The 24925-nt window shown below is 59.7% G+C and overlaps 3 protein-coding genes across 3 annotated transcripts; 2 read left to right on the forward strand and 1 right to left on the reverse strand.

Moving 5' to 3' along the window:
* Window positions 1–7208: 7208 nt before the first annotated feature.
* On the forward strand, window positions 7209–9194 carry TCAP (titin-cap). The gene is made up of 2 exons (XM_054014411.1): window positions 7209–7491; window positions 8112–9194. The coding sequence occupies exons 1-2, from the start codon at window positions 7343–7345 to the stop codon at window positions 8530–8532; spliced, it is 570 nt and encodes a 189-aa protein (XP_053870386.1). The 5' UTR covers window positions 7209–7342; the 3' UTR covers window positions 8533–9194.
* Window positions 9195–12747: 3553 nt separating this feature from the next.
* LOC128829303 (telethonin-like) lies at window positions 12748–15158 on the reverse strand. The gene is made up of 2 exons (XM_054014672.1): window positions 14842–15158; window positions 12748–14214 (listed from the first exon to the last, which is right to left on the reverse strand). Exons 1-2 carry the CDS (start codon window positions 14988–14990, stop codon window positions 13794–13796), a joined length of 570 nt encoding a protein of 189 aa, XP_053870647.1. The 5' UTR covers window positions 14991–15158; the 3' UTR covers window positions 12748–13793.
* Window positions 15159–15777: 619 nt separating this feature from the next.
* On the forward strand, window positions 15778–23146 carry PNMT (phenylethanolamine N-methyltransferase). Its single transcript, XM_054014671.1, has 3 exons — window positions 15778–18454; window positions 19065–19272; window positions 21544–23146. Exons 1-3 carry the CDS (start codon window positions 18301–18303, stop codon window positions 21977–21979), a joined length of 798 nt encoding a protein of 265 aa, XP_053870646.1. The 5' UTR covers window positions 15778–18300; the 3' UTR covers window positions 21980–23146.
* The last annotated feature ends 1779 nt before the right edge of the window (window positions 23147–24925 follow it).

Raw genomic sequence — 24925 nt, forward strand, 5'->3', positions numbered from 1 at the left:
GTGCCTGGTATTTGGGGGGGAGGGAGGGGCTGAGACTGTGTGTATGGGTTAGGGCGACCAGACAGAAAATGTGAAAAATCGGGACGGGGGTGGGGGCTAATAGGAGCCTATATAAGAAAAAGACCCAAAAATCAGGACTGTCCCAATAAAATCGGGACATCTGGTCACCCTAGTGTGTATGTACATATAGTGCCTAGCATGGGCGGGAGGGGGCTTGAAACTGTGTATTCTGTGTGGACAGGGGGGTGTGTGTGTGTGTGTGTGTGTGTGTGTGTGTGTGTGTGTGTGTGTGTGTGCGCGCATACAGTGCCTGGCACAGGAGGGAGGGACCTGATCCCTGACCAGTGCCTCTGGCCCTTACCCCGATTCTAACGAATGACGCAGTAGAGCCGGGGCTGAAGATGGTGCCGCTCCCCTTCCCCTGCAGCCCAGCACGTGGCAGCAGAGGGGCGGCTGTGGCTGGCGTTGCCGCTGCAGGGTTGGCTCATGTGTCACCCCCAAGCTGGGGGATTGAGGAGGCGTCTATCTTTGTGCTAGTTCAAAGCACACACACACACCCCGGCTTTGGCAGCGGGCCCGTGAAGCAGTTAACAAGTCTCTGATTATGTTGTTTACCCGACCCCTCGCTGTCCATCTTCCTCCCTTTGCTGCCCGTGCACCCAGGCCAGGCGAGAGCAGGGGGCTGGGTGCTCCCTGGAGCTTTGCGCGGGGAGCCAGCAGCAGTGGGGGTGTGTGAAGAGCCCCCGGGGGTGGGGAAGAGGAGTAGGACCAGATTGCCTTCGAGGGCTCGTCTATTTCAGCGGCAGGGAGTGGGCGCTGGCGGCCAGCTGGCCAGTCCAAAGGGCAAGCATGCAGTGTTCCCGGGCTGGGGAAAGGTCAGCCACGCTCTATGTGCCAGGCTGGGATTAGAGGCCGCCTCGCAGGGCCGGGGTCCAGCCTCTGGGACGCAAAGGGACACGGGGAGCTTTGCTGCCTGACGGGGCACCTGTGGCCTCAAGAGGAGACGAGCGAGGCAGAGGCCGGGATCAGGACAGGCCATCCCCCCCTCCCTCAGCAAAGGGGGGCTCCCTGATCTTAGGTGTAATGGTGTAACTTCTGCCCCAACCCCCATGCTCCTGCCCCCTTCCCCAGCCCAGAGTCGCCGTGACTCTGTATGACCAGGTCAAGCAGCCGTAAAAGGGCTGGGAAGGCACATTAGTGGGGGGGCGTCTCCTGGGGGGGAATGGGTGTTACATGCAGAAGGGGCTCTTCCAACCCCTTGACTGGGCACAGGGATTACAGCTCCAGCTTCTGGAGTCATGGGCTGAGAGTTTGGCTTTAAAAAAAATAAAAAAGAAAGAAAATATATTGCTAGTCCTCAAGGATGTAAAGAACAAGTTTGAAAATGTGAGCTGGGGTGGAGGGTGTCACCACTGCCTGCCTGAGTCCGTAGAGAGCCTAAAACAACAGCGCCAAGAGGGGAGAAATTGGTCCATTCATCTTAATGCTGACAGCTGCTGTCACCCCATGGAGGGGTAGGGCCGTGGCCTGCAGGTGGGACTATGGGGCACAAGGTGGGTTGAGTCTAGTGCCCCATATTGCCTTGGTTCGGCTAGGGTGGCTGTTGGGTTGTCAGTACTCACAGCCGTGGCCCCTGGGCTGTGGGGGTGGGGTGGATGGGGCCGGAGCCACTGCTCTGCGGTAGCCCTTAGCCAGCGACAATGGCAGCCATGTGGCTCTCCACGCCCCTGGAGCACAAGACATTGGCGTCTTTGCCAGTGTTGTGCCCATGGGCTACTGCAGCTGTGGGCACTCGGCACCAGGGGTCATGATGGCGGGGGTGGGTGGGGGACGGATCAGGGTCCCGCTTTCCAGGTGCTAACAGGCTGCTGTCTGCTTAGTCACATGGGGGGGGGGTGCATAGGTGAGACACCCCACCCACCCACCATGCCCTGACTTAGTGAGTCCCAGCAGCCAGCGCAACCAGGCCTTCAGGCAGGGCACGGAGCTCTTCTATCCTGGGAGTGGGGAAATCAGCCGGTGGGCCAAGCCCACGGTGCATTGCGACAGGGCTCCGCGGATGCTGTAAGCAAACCAGCAACAGCTGCTCTGCCCTGTCCCCCCTTTCCCAAGCTCCCCCTACTGCACCCCCGCATGGACAGCCCCTGCGCCCCCCCCTGCTCTGGGTTAGCTGTTTGAGCCCACAGTGCCACGGTTCAGCTGTGACTGCGAGGGGAGGACTGAACCCCCCACACACTAATCACATAGGCTTCTGTGTTGGTAGGGGGTCAGGAATGCAACTGGGCCTGGGGCAGAGCGCACAGTGGTAAGCTGTGTCCCAGGGCACTGCCAAGCCAGAGTCCTCGCTGTTTCAGGCAGCACCGGGGCCAGCTGCTCCCAGGGTCAGGTGCGGTTGTTAACTGAGAGCCAGGCATTCCTAGCTAATCCCTGGGTTCTGATGGGCCCCTCCCCGGGGCAGCCGAGTGTCAGGCCGCTGGGAAGGAGGCCAACTCCATTCACCCACCTCGCTGGAGTGTGGGGGCCCAACAGGCCTGCAGCTAAGCGAGGGACGGGCCGGACTGTATGACAAGAGGAACAGTTGTGGGTGCCCTCAGAAGTTCATATGTACTTTGTGAAAAACGCAGTGTCGGTCAGAACCCTTGTTTTTAACTTTATTTTTATGCAATTAAAAAATGAAGCCCTATTTATGTGTTTGCTCCGTCTAAGAATATTCAAGCATTCAAAACATTCAGAGTCAGAAATGTAAAAGGCTAGAGCATAACGTGAAAGTGTTGTGTAATGCCCAAACTGGTCATAAACTAACGTTGATGCCTTCCTGGCGATGGTGTCTGAATTCTGCCACAAAGACAACCCGGGTCAGTTTTGAAGTCAAATCACTTTCCTATGACAGGCGAATTAGGTTTCTTTCTGTCCTGGGTCGTGCTTGTCCTTTGGTGTGATAATCTTCTCAAACAAGCAAAGGAATTCTCATACCTTGCAGATGCTGCTCCAAACAAGACCACTGCAGACATTTCAGAACTACATATGAACGAACGCCTCCTTTAATTCCTTGGCAGCCCCTAGAATGTCTTCATATTCTTTGCACTATCTCTTCCCTAGCAGTGCTTCCAGTCAGTGGCGGAGCGAGGAAATTTGGGTGGGCATTTTGGGTGGCTGGGCAATGACAGCCGGTGCCAGCTCAGCTTCTCCCCCGACACCACGCCCTGTCCCTAGACCCGGTGCCCCCAGACACAGGTTTCACCTGCTGAGCTGGGCACACGCATGGGGCGGCTCAGAACATGGCAAGGCAGAGCTGCCAGCGATTAGCTTTCTGGAGGGTGGGCGCAGAGCTCCGTCCTGGATGTCAGATGCTCCGGGTCGCTGTGGCAGCACCACACCCCTGCTCAGATTTGGGTGGCCTGGATGCTAAGCGGGTGGGCCGTGGCTACGCCCCTGCTTTAAACACAGACATTTCCATTTTCACCTGCTCCATCTCTAATCCAAGCAAGTCAGTCAAAGCACACAGAGATTCCAATCTCAAGAAGTCTGGAGTGCCGGTGGAGTAGAATACATTACACCCGTGTTCATCAATCAGTTCATGGGGCATCTGGCGCCACTGAGGCTCACCGATGCTTTGACATCCTGGTAAGTGCTCAGCGCCTATGAAATCTTAGCCCTTTTGGTGACACATTTTAATGCTGTTGCCTCATCACATTCACCTGTCAAAACATGGATGAAATCGCTGAGGAAAAACTCACGCTTGTTGAAGTGCTTCACGCGCAAGGGTGATCAATTCAACTCCTTTCGCAAGGTGCGTTCGTTCCTTTCAAAGGTCATTGTGCCCAGCAGCAAACTCTCAAAACCATTCTTTTAAGCTCAGCTCAGCACAAGCATTTGGATGATTCTGAAACATCCAACAGCCCTCTTGCTTCAATGGACCAGTCGCCAGATCCATCCACAAAGTCTGACAGAATTCTCCGAATGGCTTCCAAATTATTGGGGATTAGTTCCAAGCCATCTTGTTGCTGTGAGGCTTTGCAGGTGCTGGCTTTGTATGGCACACTCCCGTCATGCCTGCGAAAAAATTCAGCTAGAGACGAACAATTTGAGAACATAGCTGGCACTGCGGAGTTCTTCTCACACGGGACAGCCCCAGATGTAATCGGTGGTCCAAGCAGTGTGGGTCAGGGATTTGCTTGTTTAATTTCTCATATCAAGGCATTTTGTACACTGCCTGACATAAGGTTGGCGCCATCAAAGCAAGAACATCAAGTGTTTTTAGGGTCAAGACCCAGTTCATGGAGGTCTTTCAAAATCAGCGCCGCCCAGAGGATTCAGGGGGCCTGGGGCAAAACAATTCTGGGGGCCCCTTCCATAAAAAAAAGTTGCAATACTGGGCAGCCCTGTTCAAAATTGTGTAATAGCTTCAGCAGGGAGGCCATGCAATTGGGCTACTTCAACAAGGACTTTGCCACCGACAGAGTAGCATAAAACAGTGGATACATTTTCTACATTCACAGCTAGGGTGACCAGATGTCCCAATTTAATAGGGCCAGTCCCGATTTTTGGGTCTTTTTCTTATATAGGATCCTATTAACCCCCACCCCCGTCCCGATTTTTCACATTTGCTGTCTGGTCACCCTCTTCACAGCATCCCTTGTCGTGTCATATTTTAAGCAGAACAACTTGATGTAACTGTTTTTCTGAATATCTTCAACAATATCTTTCAAAATCATCTTCATAATATCACCGCTATCAGTCTGAATTTCAGCAGCAGTGTACTTCGCATTGTTCGGAACGGTTTGCCGCTCATCCTTGACTTCTGGATCGTGTCCTGCAATAAACTTAAGTAAGTTGATGACAATTCCTGATGAATTGTTCGTAAGATCTAGCACTACAAACTGCAGAACTTTTGCCAAGGTTTTTAAATACTACCCGTTTCTTTCCATTTGCGAGGGTGACACCAAAGCAGCCATTGTGGCACCTGAAAAAGGAAGTTGTGATCAAATAAATATAAAAATCAAATTTATAATTGGGGGATGTTCTCGAGCAAATGAACACACTGAAATAATACAATCAGGGCATTTTTTGCATGCTGGATCTTGCAATCAAGTTGTGGAGCCCTCCTCAAGCACGAGGATTGAACGTTTGTAGGCGCTGATGAAAAGCCAGTTTTCAAAAGGCTGGTTTGTTTTTTTGTCCTCTTGGCCTGGTGATTCATAGTTAACATTTCCTCCTTTCTTAGTTTCCCAACTTTAGGGTTTTCTTTTCACTTTCAAGTTGTTTCAGTGTTTTCCCATTAACTTTAGTGTCTGTTCCTAAGTTGTACAATGCTACTTGGAGCTAGTTGGGGAGCCAGTCCTTCCCAGTCTCTGATTCCTTCTCCTCCCTGTACTACTGGAGCTTAGCAGCACAAATTATGAGCAGTTTTATATACACAACTACATCAATTCATAACCACGGTTTGTAGCCAGATCTTAGAATGACCCTCAGGTTTAGAACAGTCCAAGCTTTCATAAGAAATCTTGCTCAACATCTATTTATTACACAATAACATTGTATACAAAATACAACCAGTTGATTCAACTGCATATTCTTTGAGGTTCTTTGTTCTCCCCGTGGGGTGTCACAGAAATGTCGACATAGCAAACAGTTACCTGTAGCGTCTCTTTTCCTGGCTGCAATTAAATCAGCCATTGCATCCAAGAGGGCTAAGCAGCTTGCCGATTTGATGAAACCTTTGCCTTGCGAAAGTGCATTTTTCCAATTGCAATATCCAGATGTGATAAAAACCGTGCCAGCTCCCGTTCCACCAGCGTGGTTGGGACATGCACCCAATGAAGCAGGCAAACAAAAGGCCTTCCCGGCATCTTCCAACCTTGGCTGGGTTCAGGGGCCACTTCTCCCTAAAGCAACGCAGCGCACCGCCAATATTGGACTGAGGAAAATCCATTTTCGGTTGAGCTGTTTTGTGAGTTCCAAGATCCGCCGGCATCGATGAACCTTTCATGTCTCTCACCTCCCTGTGATCGGCATTCTCGTAAGTGGCTGGGGAGCTTGGTCAAGTCTTTTTATGAGAAGGAGACATGACACGTGTCCATTTTGAGAGCTATTTGTAGCCCCTGGTCTACTCCTACGAGGGGCCTGGGTCCATCGGGCCGCGTGGCGTTGCCCTGGTGGAGGGTGTCGTAGCGTTAGTAGGGCAGGTAAGCTGCAGTCTATGCAACGTGCCGATGGCCAAGCTTCAGGTCTTGTGGGGAATTTGGGAGGAAGACAACCTGGCTTCCTGTGGGCCCGGCCATCACCACATCTCTGGCAGTGGGTGGCAGATTTGAATTTCTGGCTCTGCTGTGTGGCCGGTTCTACTGCCCTGCTGGGGGCAGGGGAGGGATGGGTCTTCTCGTCCCCGGGGGGGGGGGGGGGGAGAGTCAGAGCTGGTGATGTCACCAGCCCTCATGGGGGGTTTGTAGGGTTGGGATTCCTTCCCCACAAGGCCAAAGGTCTTTCGGCCAGGCTCTCAGGCTGCATCCCTGCCCCCACTCCCAGCACAAGAGGTTTGATCTCCACTCCAGAGAGGATTGACTGGGGTGATGGAAAGCAAAGCCATGTCGAAACAGGGCTCCCCAGCCCGCAGTCTCTGGGCGAGGCGGTACGCCCGCCCTGGCGCGCGGCACTCTGCGGTAGCATGGCAGTCACAGGACAGGCAGCTAGGGTTTGGTCTGGGCTCCAGGGGAGTGTTCCCGTTCCCGGCGGCCCCTGCGCGCCCCAGGAGCAGCGTCCTCCTCGCTCTGCGGCCAGAGGGAACGGTCCCTGCTCCCCTCCGCGCCAGCGGGCAAGGGCTGCTCACAGCACAGAGCCCGGAGTCCCCACTTGGCTGCTTCGCCAGCCGCCCGCTTCCCAGGGTCGCACCTCTCTGGAGCTGCAGCGTCCTGCGGCCGACACGCGTCACTCGCTGAAACAGTGACAGCTCCGTGGGCCTTAGGCCTGCGATCACTCACCTGAACAAACTTGGAGTAAGAAACCGTGGGGGATGATTTCCAGGGGGGCAGTGACCCCCCCCCCACTCCTACACATCCGATGGCTCTCTCTCTCTCTCTCTCTCTCTCACACACACACACACACACACACACACAAACACCCATGACTGTGCAGCATGCGCACACACACACAGTGCCAGCAACACCTCCCAAAATAGCACTGGGACAGCTATTTAAACCCTGGCCCTGGCCAGGCAGCCAAATACCCAGGGCTCACACACACACAACTGGGCTCACAGACACACACACACAGCCGGGCTCACACACACACAGCCAGGCTCACACCCCCCCAGACCCCGCCAGGCAAGGCGTCCCACAGGGCGAGGATGTTCGGCAAGAGCGTGGTGCTGCGCAGCGCGGGGGTGCTGTCGGCGGCCGAGCTGGGCTGCCTGGTGAAGGAGGAGGACGTGGTACGGCATGAATCCTTCACAGCCGAATGGAGGGACCTGTCGCTCTCCACCAGGCCTGAGGAGGGGTGAGTGTGGGGCGCAGGCACCCTGGACAGCGGGGCAGGGCATTGGGCGCCCTGTGGCCCCGACCCTGGGCTGAGGGGAGCCCTGGGAGTTTCTGTGGAGGGGCAGCCGGGAGTGGGGGGTCCTGGAGCAGAGCAGGATTCCTGTCCTGGCCCCTCCTCCGTGCCCAACCTGGGGCAGAGGGGTCGCAGCCCCTGGGCACAGCGGTGCCCCTTCCCCTCACCAGCCCCAGCCCAGGCCCGTCCCCCTGCGGCTGCCCCGTCCCCCTGTCCAGGAGAGCGGCAGACCCAGCTCTGGGGCAGTGCCCCCAGCCCTGGGTACAGCGTCTGACTGGGAGCAGGGGGTGGGGGTTGGGGTGGAGCAAGGCCCCCACTGCCTCCCCCAGCTCCCTGCCCCCGGGGTTGCAGGGCACCCCCCCCCATTGCGGGCGCTCAGGGCAGAAGTGGCCCCAGGCCCTGTGGCGCTCAGGGCAGAAGTGGCCCCAGAGTCTCTCGCTGCCCCATGGCCCCAGGGGGTGGGTTGGGTCCTTGGGTTGTCTGGGCTCCCTGCTCCCAGGAGGCGATGGGGGGGGCTGCCGGGGGCTGCTCCCTGGGTCCCTAACGTCCCCCCCCCCCGCCCCCAGCTGCTCCCTGCGGGAGGTGGACGATCGGCGCAAGGAGACGTACTGGCAGCAGCAGGAGACGCGCTTCGTGGTGCAGCGATCGCCCTGGCTCATCATGCGGCTGGGCCGGCTGGGCGAGCCCCTGGCCCGCTACCACCTGCCCTACCAGCGGGCGCTGCCCCTGCCCCTCTTCGTGCCGGCCGACCTGAGCGCCAAGGCCGAGCGGGGAGCCACCCCGCCCCAGCTGCGCCACATGATGGACTTCGAGACGGCGCTGGCCGGGGGCTCCCCGCCCAACGGGCAGTGCCGGGACAAGAAGGCCGTGGCGGAGATCACCAAGGAGCTGCCCCCTGTCGTCCAGCCCAGCCGGCCCGACTTCGGCAAGGGTGACTTCCATCGCTCCCTGTCCCGCTCCCTGTCCCAGGAGGCGCAGAGGGGCTGAGGGGAGACAATGCCTAGCGCTAGGGGTGCCCAGGCCTGACCCCCTTGTGCTGTCTGTGTTAGTGCTATGTCTGTGTGGCAGCCACGGCGGGTGCCAGGCTGGAGCTGTGCCATGCCACGGGCACAGGGCACCACCCCGAGTGCCCCTCACCAAGCTTTCCTTAGTTGCCAAAGATTTGTACAAGGTAGGAGCTGACAAGCGGGAAGCGGGCTCCACTCCCAGCTGTTAAACCCTCCAGTGGGCTCCTGGTTAGAGCTGGGAATGGGAGCTCCTGGGTCCCGTTCCTGGGTCTGGGACACAACGCGTATGTCTACATGGCACACGAAGCCCCAGGTCTGAGGTGGGGTCAAGCCCCAAGCTCTGTTTGCCCATACAGCCATTACTCTGACTCAGTTGTGGAGTCTCTAGTGCAGGCTTGGAAACGAGCCGGGATCCCCACGGTGAGCAGTGTAGACATGGGGCAGGACCTCTGGGTTGTGTTCCAGTACGTTAGAGGCGGGAGGATGGGATCAGGACTCCTGGGTTCTGTCCCCAGCTCTGGGAGCGGAGTGGGGGTCTATTGGTTTTTAGAGTAGGGGGATCAGGACTCCTGGGTTTTCTGCCTGACTCTGTCACTGACTCACTGGGTGGCCTGGGGCAGATTCACTGTGACAGGGTGACTGAGCCGCTGGGGATTCCCCTATAGAAAGTGCTTTGAGCGCTCAGAGGGGAGGGGAGGGCGAGGTTCTCGCATCCCTGCTCCTGGAGGAGGAGGGAGCTAGGACCAGCCTGATTTCACGCCCCTCCCTGTGCGGGGGCATCAGGAGCAGGCAGACGTGGCGACGGCAAGGGAGCAGAGGGGGCAGGAAGGCCCAGGCGAGGTCCTGCTCGGGGGGACGGGGGACACCGCCCTGGCTGCCAAAGGACAATGCAGGAAGGGATGGAGCGAAGGGGCCACCGCGGGTGAGACGGGGAGGCGCGCACTGGGGGCTGCAGGCCCGCGATGGGGGAACCACGGGGAAATCAGCCAGGGGTGGGAGTTGCTGCGGTGCGGCTCCGGAGGTGAGGGTTGTACCAGCTCCTGCGGGAGGTGGGTTTCTATCCACGTGACTTTTCCTTGTACTGCAATAAAACTCCAGTCTCGACCCCAATGTCCCACCTTGGTCCTCTTCCTTTGAAATGCGGGAGCGATCGCTGGGGAGGAGGGGGGCGCGGCCTGCACTGAGCCTGACCCCAACAGCTGGGTGGGCTCTGAGCTAGCCCAGCGGTGGTGCTGGTCACAGCTGGAATTGGCCTCCGCCTGGCGTGGCCAGGCCTGCTTCCTGGAGGGGCCCGGCGCCGTACCCTGCTCCCCCAGTCGCAGCCCAGTGACTCCAGCCAAAAGGCAGGTGAAGATTTGCACGGAGAGAGAGAGGTGGCCATTGGGCTGATAGCAGAGTGGCTGAGCCCCCCGCTGGCCCCTCTCCTTGGAAAGGGGCAGGGTGGGGAAAGGAGCAGGGGGCTTCCCAGCCGTCAATCTCCCAGCAGCTAGGTCAGAGGCTCCTGTGGGGAACGCTGCACTCAGGCCCGGCTGGAGGGGACCGCAGGACAGAAAGCAGCAGGACAAGCGTTAAAGGGAGCCAGGAGAAAGCCCATAGCTGGGGTTCCGGGAGGTCGGGGTGGGGGCTAGAGGATACAGCTGCATTTATTAAAGGGGCATGGATGGTTTCAGGACCCTGACTTGTAGCAATGTAGGACTGGGACCCAGGACTCCTGGGTTCCATTCCCAGCTCTGATATGTGACTCCAGACCGATGCCTCAGTTTCCCCACTGTCTTTTCACAGGCCCTGCTTGGTCCCTCCCTGCCCGGAAGCCATGGTGGTGTGAGGCCTCCTGAAGGCAGCAACAGTTTGGGCGGGGCCAAGGGGGACCGGGCTGAGAGGAGACAAGGATCTGGGGCCGGGGGGGGGGGGGGGGTCCATGTTCTGTGCCCCTCGCCCACACACGCAGGAGCAGGCGTAGGTGCACTGTGGCTCCTTGTCTCCCTCTAGAAGCTGGCCCACAGAAGGGGTTAATGGGCTGGCTACAGAGCAAATTCTGCCGGGCCCAGTTGAGACAGGACCTGCTCTCGCTGGGGTCTGGCCTGGATCAGCCCCTGGCGGGCAGAGGCAGGCACTGGCCCCCAGAGTCTCCTGCCTGAGATCCCGTGAGGGAATTGGGGCCGGCCCATCCAGAACGGCCTCCTGTGCTTACATATAGCCCGGGCAGGGAGCCGCTTTCAGCGCCAGGCCCAGGCCGGGTCCCGTGCCCAGACGGGGGCGGGGGCGCTGTCAAGGCGATGGCTCTAAACAGAGGCGCTTGGCCCAGAGCCTGCAGAGGACGGTGCCGAAGGCCAGGCGCTGTTACTTTTAAACGCAGCATGTCGCCCCCCCGTTTTGCCCCGTGCGGGCGCTGGCTGCGATACCCGCACGGGCCGCTCCACGTGGCCAAGGGGCTGAGCGGCCCAGCCATGTGCCTGCTGCCAGGGCCGGGACACTACCGCAGCAGGGACTGCGTCAGGGCAGAGCAAGTGTCTGTGCCCCCCTCTTTCTCCCCCCCCCGGCGCCACCTGGCAGCTGCCACCTGCTCCTGGCCTGGGCGCAGAATGTTAACAAGGCCATAAACAGCTTCTGTCCTTGGCCGGCCGGGATTTGGGGGGCAGGGGAAGGACTGGAGGTTTGGCCAGAGGCTCTTTAACCTCTGCACGGGGGCACCTGGCATGGCGCTCCCTGGGCGCTGGTAGCGTGTCACCCAGGGGTCCAGCAGGTGGGGCAGCCTGAGGTCAGAGGAAAGTGGCCTGGGCCTGGCCGGAGCCCTGCAAGGGGGAGATGGGGGGTGGATGGACATGGGGCACAGCCCAGCTGTCTGGCTGCACCCCTCCCGCCCCCAAATAATGGCTAAGCCCACTGGGGCCTGCCCGGCGCAGGAGGGGCCCCCACTCCTGGATCAGCTGGTCTGGCCCAGCCCGTATTTGCCATGCCCTGGCCATGCCCTTCCGGCCCCAGCTCCCTGGCTGCCAGCCCTGCTCCACTTGTCCTATGGGAGCTTCTTGGCCAGGCTGTGCTGTCCAATGATGGCCGGGGCGTGGGGGGGGGAAGAAACGGGACTGTGCGCCCCACTGCGTCCAAGCAGGCTGGGTCAGTCATGCAGCTGCTCAGAGCAGGAGCCCTTCCCCCCAAACGCCTAGCACCCCCCCCCCCCCCAATCTGGGTGCACCACCACCTCCTGACCACACACTTGGGTGCAGCCCCTGCCCCCGCCCACACACACACATCAGCAGCTGCGGTCCTCTTTCCCCTCCAGTGCCACAATATACACACACACACACGCATACACACCCCGCTTCCTTTCACCTCATTTTTCTTCCACGTGACACCACCAAGTCCTGCCTGGGGGCAGGGGAGGGAGATAGTGATGCCCCCTCTCCCCCCGGCAAAAGGCAGCAAACTACTCCTAGCTGTGGCATCCGTCTATCGCCCAGGAGCCTTTGGGTGCCGAGGGGGCCACCAGTCTTCAAGGGGAAGCTGCCTGCCAGGCTGCCCTGATCCCCGAAACGCTCTGGGGTGGGAGCATGGCCTGGGCCCACTGCCCTGCAGCGTCTCCCTGAGCTCAGCGGGTAAATGCCTGTACCCGGGGGAGCCAAAGGGCCTGAGGCTTCCCCCGTCTGCTGTGAGGGGTTGGGGGTGTTCGCCATGTGCCTGGCATGTGCTGTAGCCACGCAGCTGGCAGCAAAGGTGCTGCCCTGTGGGTTGGTGGCGTTACGGCAGCAGGAGTCACCGGCTGTGACCGACTTACCTGGTCACCACCTTCGTGCGCGAGAACTGCGGCATCAGTGTGAGGCACAGGACACGCCCCTGCCGGGGAGCCGTGGCCAGCGGGAAGCGTTTGCTCTCTGCCTTGTTCTCCAAGTGAAGACAAGTCGGGGGTGCCAGGGGCTTCCTGGCAGGGCTGGGCTGGGTCTCCCGACTCAGGCATTTGCCTGCGTGGCGTACGTGACTTCCTCTGAGCTAGGAGGGGGCCATGTGGTGTGAATGACCAGGCCCCACTAGGAAAATAGTCAGGGTCAGCCTCACGGCTTCTTTCTCAGCTGGGCGACTCGCCTCTGCCAACCCCCAGCAGCAGATGCCAGGGGAAGCGCGGGGGCCCCGGCTCTGGCCCATCCCCCGGTATCCCCCAGACCAGGACGGCTAACACGGCGAATGGAAGGAGAGAGTCATGCCGCCTTTCCTCCTTTTATTAGCCAGACAGCCTCATACCCCGAGCGCCCCAGTAACAGCAGCAGGCCGAGGAACACGGGGACGCGGACGGTGAATTCCTCGCCCCAGAATATCAGCCCAGGGGATTGACGATGCTAATGAGCTCCTAGGGTCACCCATGTCCTGACGTCTGCGGGGAGCCGCTCGTCCCCCTCATGCACTAATCCTTCTCCTGCAGCACCGGCCGGCTGAGCATCGCCTTGTGCTTCCCCCATGCCGGCAACTGCAACTTCCCGGCTCTGCCCTCATCTCCACTTAATCCCTTGTCCTCCCCAGGCTAGGGACAGGACCCAGCTCTCTTGACTCCCAGTCACTTACATTAACCACTAGCCCACACTCCCCTCCTGGAGCTGGGAATAGAACCCAGGAGTCCTGGCTCCCAGCTCCCTCCATTTCTCTACCCGCTAGCCAACACTCCTCTGCCGCAGCTGGGGATAGAATCCAGGAGTCCTGGCTCCCAGCCCCTGACTTCTCTACTCACTAGCCCACACTCCCCTCCTGGAGCTGGGAATAGAACCCAGGAGTCCTGGCTCCCAGCCCCCTCTACTCCTTTACCTGCTAGCCAACACTCCTCTGCCAGATCTGGGGATAGAACCCAGGAGTCCTGGCTCCCTGACTGCTCTAACCACTAGCCCACACTCCCCTCCCCCCTGCTGTGCTGTTAGACCCAAAGACCATCAGCTGCTGTGACAGCCTTGCTGACAGCTGATTGACAGCTCAGCCGGGAAGACCGTTCTTAAAGAGACAGCGTTCCGATTGCAGCACCATCAGCATGCACGGTGCTGTACGAACCCATGGTCCCTGCCCCACAGAGCTCACAGTCTAACTCGAAAAGCCACATGCAGCCACGGCGTAACCTCGCTGAGCTTACGACCGGGATGGCTTTGGCCCTGGGATGGGCCTCTACAGTAACCCCGCGTTGCCCGGCTCACCGTGGGTATTTCTCATGCAGGGGGAGCCGTGAGCTGGGAACGCAGAGCCCTTCGGGCAGGTCCGTGCCCCGGCCCCTCAGCCCCTCTGCGCCTCCTGGGACAGGGAGCGGGACAGGGAGCGGGGGAAGTCACCCTTGCCGAAGTCGGGCCGGCTGGGCTGGACGACAGGGGGCAGCTCCTTGGTGATCTCCGCCACGGCCTTCTTGTCCCGGCACTGCCCGTTGGGCGGGGAGCCCCCGGCCAGCGCCGTCTCGAAGTCCATCATGTGGCGCAGCTGGGGCGGGGTGGCTCCCCGCTCGGCCTTGGCGCTCAGGTCGGCCGGCACGAAGAGGGGCAGGGGCAGCGCCCGCTGGTAGGGCAGGTGGTAGCGGGCCAGGGGCTCGCCCAGCCGGCCCAGCCGCATGATGAGCCAGGGCGATCGCTGCACCACGAAGCGCGTCTCCTGCTGCTGCCAGTACGTCTCCTTGCGCCGATCGTCCACCTCCCGCAGGGAGCAGCTGGGGGCGGGGGGGGGGGAAACGTTAGGGACCCAGGGAGCAGCCCCCCCACATTGCCTCCTGGGAGCAGGGAGCCCAGACAAGCCCAAGGACCCAACCCGCTCCCTGAGGCTTGGGGGCTGCGACCCCTGGGGCCATGGGGCAGCGAGAGACTCTGGGGCCACTTCTGCCCTGAGCGCCACAGACGCCCGCAATGGGGGGGGGGGTGCCCTGCAGGCCCGGGGGCAGGGAGCTGGGGGGGGTAGTGGGGGCCTTGCTCCACCCCAACCCCCACCCCCTGCTCCCAGTCAGACACTGTACCCAGGACTGGGGGGCTGAGGGCACTGCCCCAGAGCTGGGTCTGCCTCTCTCCTAGACAGGGGGACGGGGCAGCCGCAGGGGGACGGGCCAGGGCTGAGGCTGGTGAGGGGAAGGGGCACCGCTGTGCCCAGGGGCTGCGACCCCTCTGCCCCAGGCTGGCTGGGCACGGAGGAGGGGCCAGGACAGGGATCCTGCTCTGCTCCACGGCCCCCCACCCTCGGCTGCCCCTCCACAGAAACTCCCAGGGCTCCCCTCAGCCTAGGGCCGGGGCCACAGGGAGCCCAATGCCCTGCCCCGCTGCCCAGGGTGCCCGTGCCCCACACTCACCCCTCCTCGGGCCTGGTGGAGAGCGACAGGTCCCTCCATTCAGCCGTGAAGGATTCGTGCCGCACCACGTCCTCCTCCTTCACCAGGCAGCCCAGCTCGGCCGCCGACAGCACCCCCGCGCTGCGCAGCACCACGCTCTTGCCGAACATCCTCGCCCTGTGGGACGCCTTGCTGGGGGGGAGGGGTGAGCCCGTGTGTGTGTGTGTGTGAGAGCCCAACTGTGTGTGCGTGAGCCCAGCTGTGTGTGTTCGAGCCCGGCTGCGTGTGCGTGAGCCCGGCTGTGTGTGTCCAAGCCCTGGTACTTGGCTGTCCAGGCCAGGGTTTATATAGCCTCCCTGTGGCTATTTCCGAGCCGTGTCGTCAGGGGCTATATCCGCCCCACGCGGTGACTCGCCAGCGCTCCGGACACCGGACACCCCCTGCGTTTGTTGTTTACTGGAAACCAGCCTCGGCCCGGAGATCACCCTGCTGGGCAACGCTTATACCCCCGCCCCTCACGCAGCCTGTGGGAAGCTGCAGGGGTCTCAGCTACGGGGTGTGTGTGGAGGGGGGCAATCCTGGGCCACTGTCCACACCAGGTGGCCCAACCCTTTAGGGGTGTGAATTAACCCTTTGCAAACCCCCGGCCCAATGGGGGAAGAGAGTTCTGGTCTACTCTGAGTCTCAGAGGGACTCAATAGAAGAGCTGGGAGTAGACCCCAGGAGTTCTGATACCCCTCGCCTATCCCGCTCTAACCACTAGACCCCACTCCCCTCCCAGAGCTGCAACTGGAACCCAGGAGTCCTGGCTCCCAGCCCACCCCACCCCTGCTGGAACTGACTAGAGCCCACGCCTCTCCCTCCCACAACTTCAAAGTGGGGAAAAGGAGTGGTGGCTCTTTTAAAGGTCTCCCCCTTGCCCCAGAGCTGCGGGGGGGCGATAACACCAGAGCTGGCCGGCTGGAGGGGCCCAGATGAGCCAGTGGTCCCTGGATGGCAGAACCCAGGTGTCCCCAGAGAGCATGTGGGAGCTGGAACTAGAGGTGGGGGCAGTTCTCAGACTGGGTTTCTCATTGACAGGCCGGGCTCGGTGCTGCCCCAGGCCATGGAGCACAGGGCCTGCTGGCCACCAAGCTTGGGGGATGAGCTTATCCTGAAACCTGACCCTGGAGACCCCCGGGTTAGTGGCCCCCCGGCGGGCGAGCTCCCAGCCCCGTGTTCGGTGAGCCCACCCCGGGGCAGTGACAACTGCGTGAGCCCCTGCCCTCAGCACACGCCCCCAGCCCAGAGACGCAATGTGAAAACCTCACCCGGCCGGGAGAAAATGTGCTGAGCAGCCCAGTCCGGCTATCCCGCCGGGGCCAAGGGGATGGGGCTATTTATAGCCGCCCTGGGTCCAAGGATTCCTGGGGGAGGGGGTGCGGCAGCATGTGAAGGACTCACACTTTCCGGGTGGAGACTTGGGGCTTAGAGCAGGGGGGCATGGAGCCAGGACTCCTGGGTTCTAAGCTGATCATTGGGTGGCAGGTGCTATAATACTTGTATTATTATTCCCCACTTGCTGTGGGACTCTGTTCAAGTGCCCTCCCCCCACTGGCACCTCCATTTCCCTCCCCGCCCCTGCCCCAGTGAAATGGCCTTTCCTAGGGCTAGCAACATAAAAGGGCATCAGGACGCCTGGTCAGTGCTCCTCCTCGGCTGGCAGAAAGGGCCCCGGGATCCTTCATGGCCAGGAAGCCCAATGACTGACCAGACTGATGCTCCCCATTCTGGGCATGCTGGGGGGGAGCAGCCCCTGCTGTGCGGGTCAGCAGAGGACCCCGGGCTGTGGAGTTGATGTCCTTCCACCAGCTCCGAGATCGCATGGCGGGGGCTGGAGAATCGGCTCTCAGCCTGGCCCCAGCAGGCCCCTCCATGCAGCCAGCACCAACAGTGACAATTCCCGCCCGCCAGCCGCTCACGGATCAAAACACGTTTGCCCCACCAGAGCGCTGGGATCGGTCTCATTTAATGGCCTTTCGCTGACGTAATTTATGAGCTGAGACAGCTTTTCCATTTGGGGCCGCTAACCTGTTCCAGGCCTGGCGTTATCAGCTGCACCAGAGATATTTCACAGCCACAATTGACAGGGCCCTGAGGCCGGCCCCCCTTGCCCGCTAACTCCATTACCGCCCTGGTTTGCATTGTGCCAATGAGCCCCTTCCTCCCATCACGAGGGCGGGGGGCTGTGAGCGGATCCAGCTGCCATGAATGGGCTGGGAGAGGAGTTGGTTTGTCCCCACCTGGGAGTCTGAAATAAGCCAAGAGGCTGAAATGGGCGAGGAAAGGTGGCAAAGGGAAGCCCCCTGCCCCTTCCCCATTGGCTGCGATGGATCTTCCCCGGCCAAACCAGTGCTGGGAATGGTTCTAACGCCTGGTGTCCTCAGGACAGCCCCATCTCGCCCCTGTCACGGGAAGCACCAGGGAGCCAGGGTGGAGCGAGAGGGATGGGGGGAGCAGGCCGGCCAGCTCGGGGCTGAGAGCTGGGGTCCAGCCGGTGCAGAGCGCTGCCTCCTTGCGGAGCACATCACAGAACCAGCCTGCAGTTAAAGAGCAATTCACAACCTGTGTCCAGAGGGGCCTATGTGGAAAGGAATCAACAGAGCTGCGTGGTTGGGGGGGGGGGGCAACCCATGGCTGGGCTAGCAGGGGGCTGCGGGTCGGGAGAGAGGGGCACCGGCAGAGCTGGGGGAAGCCCAGGGCTGGGCTAGCAGGGGGCTGCGGGTCGGGATTGAGGGGCACCGGCAGAGCTGTGGGGGGAGCCCAGGGCTGGGCTAGCAGGGGGCTGCGGGTCGGGATTGAGAGGCACCAGCAGAGCTGGGGTGGGGGGGAGCCTGGGGCTGGGCTAGCAGGGGGCTGCGGGTCGGGATTGAGGGGCACCAGCAGAGCTGTGTGGGGAGCTGGCACTTCCCTTACGCTGCCCTTCACAAGCATTACGTTCACTGTGAAAACCCAGAGCCCATCGGCAGGCTGAGCCGGTCGGGGTGGAGCGGCAGGACGCGGCTCCGGCCCCCCCGGCGCTGACACTAACCTGGTTAGCCGGGATGAACGGCCACAATAAAGTCGCCTTTCAATACGTTTGTCAAATGATCATCCGGTGCAAGATAAACTAATCTCCCAGCCCACCCCCGACGTGTCTCTGGAGCCTCCATTAACTCCCCTAAATGTCCAGCCAATCACTGCCCAACAGCTTCCTCCCCGCCTGGCTGGGCCGGGGGGCCGGCGTGGTTGGGGGGGCGGAGGGGGGCAGCTAGAGAAATGATCTCAATTTCCATCTGCCCTGCGGGGAGCACCAGGTCCCATCTGCCTGGCGCACGTTGGGCCCTAATCAGATTGGGCCGATTAGCGCATTGCGACGCCCTGAGCCACCCAGGGCAGGGGCTATAAAGGCGGCTCCTTCGGCCCCAGCTGGGCGTGAGCCGCCCGGCCAATCCCCCAGCCATGAGCAGCATCGCGGCCGTCGGGGAGAGCTACCAGAAGTTCAACCCCAGAGCCTACCTGCAAAACAACTACATGCCCCCCCGGGCCGACTTCAGCGCCGAGGACTGCGTGGTGCCCTGGAAGCTGCGGTGCCTGGCCGAGGCCTTCGCCACAGGTGAGCGTTGGGGTGACACAGAAGCTGTAAATAAGCCTTTAAAGGGCTTTGCAGGCATCAGTGGATGAAGCCTCCGAGCTGCCTTGGGAGGGAGGAGAGTGTCACGGCCTCTGTGTTACTGATGGGGAAACTGAGGCACGGACTGATGCCAGCACTGGTGGCAGATCTGGGAACAGAACCCAGGAGTCCTGGTGCCCACCCCTCACACTCTGACCACTACACTCCGTTCCCCTGGCAGCTCGGGGGAGAGAACCCAGGAGCCCTGGTGCCCACCCTTCACCTCCGCTAGGCTGAATGTCTGGTGGCTTCTAGCACAGAAAAAGCCTTTGCGGCTAAGGCTCAGTTCGGATGGGGACCGGGTATAAGCCACCCAGGCAAAGGAACTCTTGGCCGGACTGAGGGCGTCTCCACGCAGGGTTTGCTGTACCCGTACGGCTGTCGGGGAAACGCTTCCCAGCGGAGACCAGGCCTGGGCCTGGGCTGAATTCTCCTTCCATTTCCGCTCTCACAGCCTCCTCCACCGCAAAGCGGGTATCCCAAAAACTCACCCTCCCTCCCCACCCCACCCCTTAGCACACGTCCCTCTGTACCGGTCTCCCTCGCCCCCCAGGGGACATCCACGGCCGCACCCTGATCGACATCGGCTCCGGCCCCACCATCTACCAGCTCCTAAGCGCCTGCGACCACTTCGAGGAGATCATTGCCACCGACTACCTGGAGGTGAACCGGGAGGTGCTGCGCCGGTGGGTGCGGGGCGAGCCCGACAGCTTCGACTGGAGCCCGTACATCAAACACGTCTGCCGGATTGAAGGCAAAGGGTAGGCGTCTGGGGGGGTGGGAGGGGGCAGCCTGCGAACCAGGCTGGTCGGTGGCACCAGAGCCGGGGGGAAGAGCTGGCCGGAGCGAGGGCGGTCGAGCAGGACTGGACGGAGCAGCCGCTCTGGCTGATGCTCCGTGGCCCGGGCTGGTTGTGTGACCTGACGGTGTCACTTGAATTCCCAAACTCGCTGTTTGGGAACTCACGTGGACTGGGGGGGTGGGGCGGATTTAGCAACGGGCAGCTGGGGTGGGGGGGTTGCTGAGGCACAGGGTTAAAGGAACCAGGGTGACCTCGGCGTTGTTGGCCAGCACACGCATGTGCATGCGGCGTGTCACAGGGAGCGCACCGCCGCCCAGCCGTGTCCCACACGTTCACACGCACACTGACAGCCCCACACACCCCTTTGAGCCCCCCCCCGCTGAGGCTTAGCTCACCCAGTGACTGCCCCGGGCGTCGATCCCTCCCCTTTGCTCACCCTGCGCCAGCCGTACAAAGTTACCGCTGGGCAAACCCGTGTCCTGGGGCCGCGCACCCGCCACCTGGCCTCACCCCCTGGGCTTTGCCCTGCCCGCCAGGCAGAGTGCCACTGGGGGCTGGAAGCTCAAGGCGCTCGCACCAGGGATTCGGCTTCCAAGACTCGCTTGTGTCAGGAAGTGCGGGAGAGGCAGGGCCCTGCACGCCCAACTTCCTGCGATCCACCGGGACTAGACAACAGGAACACAGTCCAAAACAGAGCTTGTAGGTACAGACAACAGGACCCCCTCAGTCAGGTCCGTCTTGCGGGACAGGGAGCTGAGACCCCAGCCCTGGGGATCCCTCAGTTTCCCCAGCCAGCTCCAAACTGAAACCCCCTCCAGCCGTCTCACCCAGCCTCCTCCAGCCTTTGTCCAGTTTCCCGGGCAAAGGTGTCACCCGGCCCCAGCCCCCCTCCTGGGCTCAGGTTACATGCTCAAGTATCGTCCCTCAAGTGAAGTCAGCCCCTGATATCCCCATCACCAACACAGACAGTCCCAGTAAAACTCCCACACCCCACTCCCTGCTCCGTCACAGCTTGTCAGCCCTGCTGCCAAAAGGCCTCCCTGGCTGGAGGGCATCTCCTGGAGCAGGGCTGGGGAAAGCAAATTGCTGGCTCCAAATAACAACCGGAGAGCGTCAGCGATGGTGGGGGGGACTCGCGGGTCTGGTAACGTCACTGCTCCAGCTCTGGGTAGGGCCCAGGCCCCAGCGGCATCACTCCAAAGCCCCCGCATTGATCTCCCAGCCTGCGAAGCAACCAGGGCGCTCCCCAGGGTGCAGAGGGCTAACCCTCCCCAGGGCCAGCACCCTGCTTGGGAGCAGCGAGAGACGGGGGGGGGGGGGAGGGGGGGCGAGAAATGATCTCCTGAGTGCAGAGAAAGTAAAACCTACACACCCACCCTCGTGACCCCAGAAATCAGAGCTGGGAACACTCTGCACTCAGAAAGGGGAGTCACCCACAGCCTTGTTCCAAAACAGCCGTGTCGGCATGAACCCCACCTGCTGCCACGCTGCGTTTGGGACAATCTGGATCTGGAAACGAACAGATTTCGCTCTATAACCCGATGTTCCCCTTCTGTCAGGGTCCCCAGCACGGCGTGGCCCCTCTGCCTCAAACGCTGGAAGGTCTAAGGAGCACGGACGTGATGCCGGTGCTCAGTAACGATAACAGCCGCGGTGAGCGCGTGGCCGAATGGGGCTGGTTTTGCAGAGAGCCCTGAGCTCCTACCCCCCGGAAAGTCAGGCCTGTTCTGCCCAGCGGTGCTGGAGTCCCTCCCAGCTCTGGCTTGCCCAGGGCTCTATCTAGCCTCATTATACGGCTCCTCAGGGACACGCCTGGGCACCCAGCCTGAGCAAGCTAACACTCCCCCCCCCCCAGGAGTCTCAGCTATGGAGACTGGACCACGGGTGGGTCCTTCTCATAGGAACCAACCATGGCTCTGATCTCTCCAGCACTGAGGCGGGCTGGAGGGGCGCAGCAGGGCGATGCTCCGTGTCAGACTCTGGTGTTATCACCACAGCACCTTGAGTGGGCATAAAATTCTCACTTCACCCCCTGTGGCGCTTTTCCGTGGGCTGGTGCGGCCTAAATTTTCCCTTTGGCTCCTCTGATCCCATCATCCCCCTTGGAGCACCCTAAACAACCCCTCTCCCTCCTGGGTGCGGCTGGGTACACTGCCCCCCTGATGCCCATTGCTTGACTCCCACGCTCCCTTTCTCACGGCCGAGCCTCATTCTTTTCTGGCTTGCACAGGGAGCAGTGGAAGGAGAAAGAGCAGAAGCTGAGAGGGAAACTGAGGCAGATCCTGCCCATCGACGTCCACCAGTCCGAGCCGCTGGGCTCCCAGTTGTGCCAACCGGCCGACGCCCTGGTCTCCACCTTCTGTCTGGAGGCGGTGAGCCCCGACCGGCCGAGCTTCGAGAGAGCCCTGCGTAATGTCACCACCCTGCTGCAGCCTGGGGGCCACTTCCTCCTCATTGGCGCCCTAGAGGAGTCTTTCTACCTGGCCGGCGAGGCCAAGCTCTCAGTGGTGCCGGTGAGCGAGGCCGACGTCAAGGAGGCCTTGAGCAAGAGCGGCTACCACATCCACGACTTCCGCTCCTACCTCATGCCGCCCAGCCTGAAAATCGGCGTGGACGACGTGAGTGGGGTCTTCTTTGTCCACGCACAGAAGAAGCCCGTGGCCTGAGGCCCGTGGCTAGGCAAGCCTGGCCAATCCTCTTGTTCTTTGCTAAGATGCACGTCCCACAGCAGAGTGAAGTTTGGTAGCTAGTAATGCAATAGATGCATCCATCCTAGGCAGATAACCTGAGATGCTGCGTGATTCTCCTTAACGCCCCCTCCACCCCCAGCTCCAGAGCGCATCTCCTTTGCATGTGGTAGCTGATTCAGCAGTGAAGGGTTAAATAAAACTGGAGGCAGGTGGATTAGCTGGTTCTCTGAGGGTCTCTTCATTCATAAATTCTATGCTTCTATTAATGGCAGGTCCTGTTCCCCTGTGTCTGTGTAGGGCCACGCGGGGCCTGAGCAGCTACTGGAGTATCAGGCAGGGTTGGCTTTCTGTAGCACCCAGGTTCTCCTTGTGCTGTACAAACAGAGTGAAATCCTACTTGGGGCATGCATTTCTAGAGCCTCTCCCTATCGGCTCCGGGTGCTTTTACAGCTCTTTGGGGGGTTCAAAGTTCTTACATCATTCAATTAATCTGCATACCAGCCTGTGAAGCAGATCTGCCTTACCACCCTTGTTTTAGAAACTTAGTCACAGAAACTAAGAAGGGGCAAGTTAGAGAGCAAGAGCATTCCTGATCCTGCACTCAATGCACTAGTTTCTCTCTCTCCATATCGTTTTACATGACATGCAGCCACCTCTGGGGCAGAACTCAGCAGCTGCTAAAGGGCAGACAGTAACATTCCACAAGAGTTTCGAACAGGTAATGAAAAACCGCCTCCCACTCCATCTGAAAGTGAAAGGGAAGTAGGAGGTAGGCAGAATGTAAATTACCGAATCTGGAATTTCACTGTATAGGGAGAAGACAAAACTAGCCGCGGTAGAATTTCAGCAGGATTCCAACTTCAGAATTAGCACAATTTAGTTTTGGTCCCGATCCCATCTGCTGAAGAATTTTAGTGGGCACCCCAGATAATTTAGGCCCAACGGTTAGAATTTTACTGTATGTTTAAAAAACATTTCAGAGAACCTAATAATGACGAGATGTGTTCATGATTTCCATGGCACTTTATCTAGATATTTATTTGTGGCTATCGATACATATTCCATGCTGTTCTCTGAGAGCTATGCACTGAGCCTGTGTTTTACTGCATGAGAATCCATTGAAAATAAAAGCTATAAAATCAAGGCAAACGGGGCTGCCTAGATTCACTCCGAGTTGGGGGAAGTGCAAACGTTAAACAAACAGCCTACGAAGCAGCTGCGAGTCTATATTTAAGTAATCCCAACGTGGTGAATAGTTCAGCTGACGACTTTAATAAATACAGGATGTTTAATTTGGAACCAACCCTTTAAAGAAATGTTTTTGGGGGGGAAAATAGGTCTTTCCCCAAGGTGGGGGGCACAGTAACCCCACATTGACCCTCTCTAGTTAACTCGCTCTAGCAAAAAAGAGTTTGGAAGCCAAGGGTGGGATTTTATGGTGCTTAAGTGAGTCTCTCTAGTTTCCTCGCACACGCAGGACCTGCAGGTCGCATTGGGGAGGCGTGAGGCAGCTTAAAGCCACAGCGTCTTTCAGAGGCCCAACTCCCTGCCCCACAACGTCACTGAAAATGGATGTGGCAGCTCCTCAGTCTCCCAGGCTGTCTCCCGCCAGCTCGTGCTCCTTCTTCACCACACGCAAATACCTGCCTTGGATCGTGCCGTACGAACAGCAGGGTTGGTAATGAGGGCACCGCTGCTTTAGCCATTGGGTCACAATGGCGCCGGGCTGGCCCCATTCTCCTAGGGGGCTAGTTCATGCAGGGGAAGGAATTCAAGGCTTCAAATGAGCATCCAGTCTTTAAATCCAATCCCCGCCCCAGCGGCGGCGCAGAGGGATTTAGGCTCGCGCGTGAGGCCAGGGAGTGTAACGTTACTATCCAGAGAACTGACATCACACCCGTCAGCACGGTCCGTAACCGCGGGGGACAGGACAGCGAGCCCCGTTCAAGGGATTAACTGATCACCAGGGAGGTTAGGTGGAACTTTCCCTTCCCCAGCTTCAGCTGCTGCTGGGAGGCAGGACGTAAGTCTGGCTGCGTCATTGCTGCGCCCAGTGACAGCTCTCCCCCCCCCCCCCCCCATTCCCAATGCCTGTCCCTAGAGCGGGATTTGGAAGAGAGCGCACAAGCTGCGTGAAATAAAGCCACTACTTTTATTTAGAGATCTTGCATCCTGAAGCACAGAAGTTTCCCCATGGCCTGACTGCCAAGTGCTCCCTCACATCTAGTCAGCCTCGGCCCAGGAACGCACAGGTCGGAGTCCAACTGCCTTTGAGTTGCTGATCTGATCTTGCTGAGTTTTCTGCCTTGTCTAAAGAGTATCATAACCGCGCCATCCAATCCAAACGCTAGAAAGGCTGGTAATATGGGCCGAGCTTTATCCAAAGAGCGTAAACCGAATCTGTAACTGCAGCTCCGGGTCTCCTGGCTGGCCCCTGGCCATGCGGTTTAGAGGATGGGGGCCAGGAGAGTGGCTGGAATCCTGCTCTAATCAGGTTTCCTGGTAGGAAGCCCAACCCTGCTCCCAACTGCAGTGGAAGGGTCTGTCCATTATTAACCACAGGAGGTCTAAGAGCTGGCATCACCAACCCCATCTCACCCTCACTTATTCCAGTCAATCCTCCCTCCATCCCAAACCAGTAACTCCTGGACCTGATCCTCAGATGGAGGTGGCTGCTTCCTGGCCTGGAGTTAGACACCGTGACCCTCCCAGCCCCGCTCCCCAGCTGGCCATGTGACAGCACTCCACTTAAATCAGGATTTGAGGCAGAGCGGGGATTAAAGAGTGGTTATTAATATTTTTGGCAACTCCAAATGGTTTTTCTTTAGGTGGAGATTTGGAGGCAAAAAAAAAAAAATCAACAGATGAAGGGGGTGAAGATTATTAGATTAATTACAATTTTATTCTCAGAGAAACCAGGAC

Source organism: Malaclemys terrapin, chromosome 25, assembly GCF_027887155.1.
Source record: "Malaclemys terrapin pileata isolate rMalTer1 chromosome 25, rMalTer1.hap1, whole genome shotgun sequence".
Classification (NCBI taxonomy): domain Eukaryota; kingdom Metazoa; phylum Chordata; order Testudines; family Emydidae; genus Malaclemys; species Malaclemys terrapin.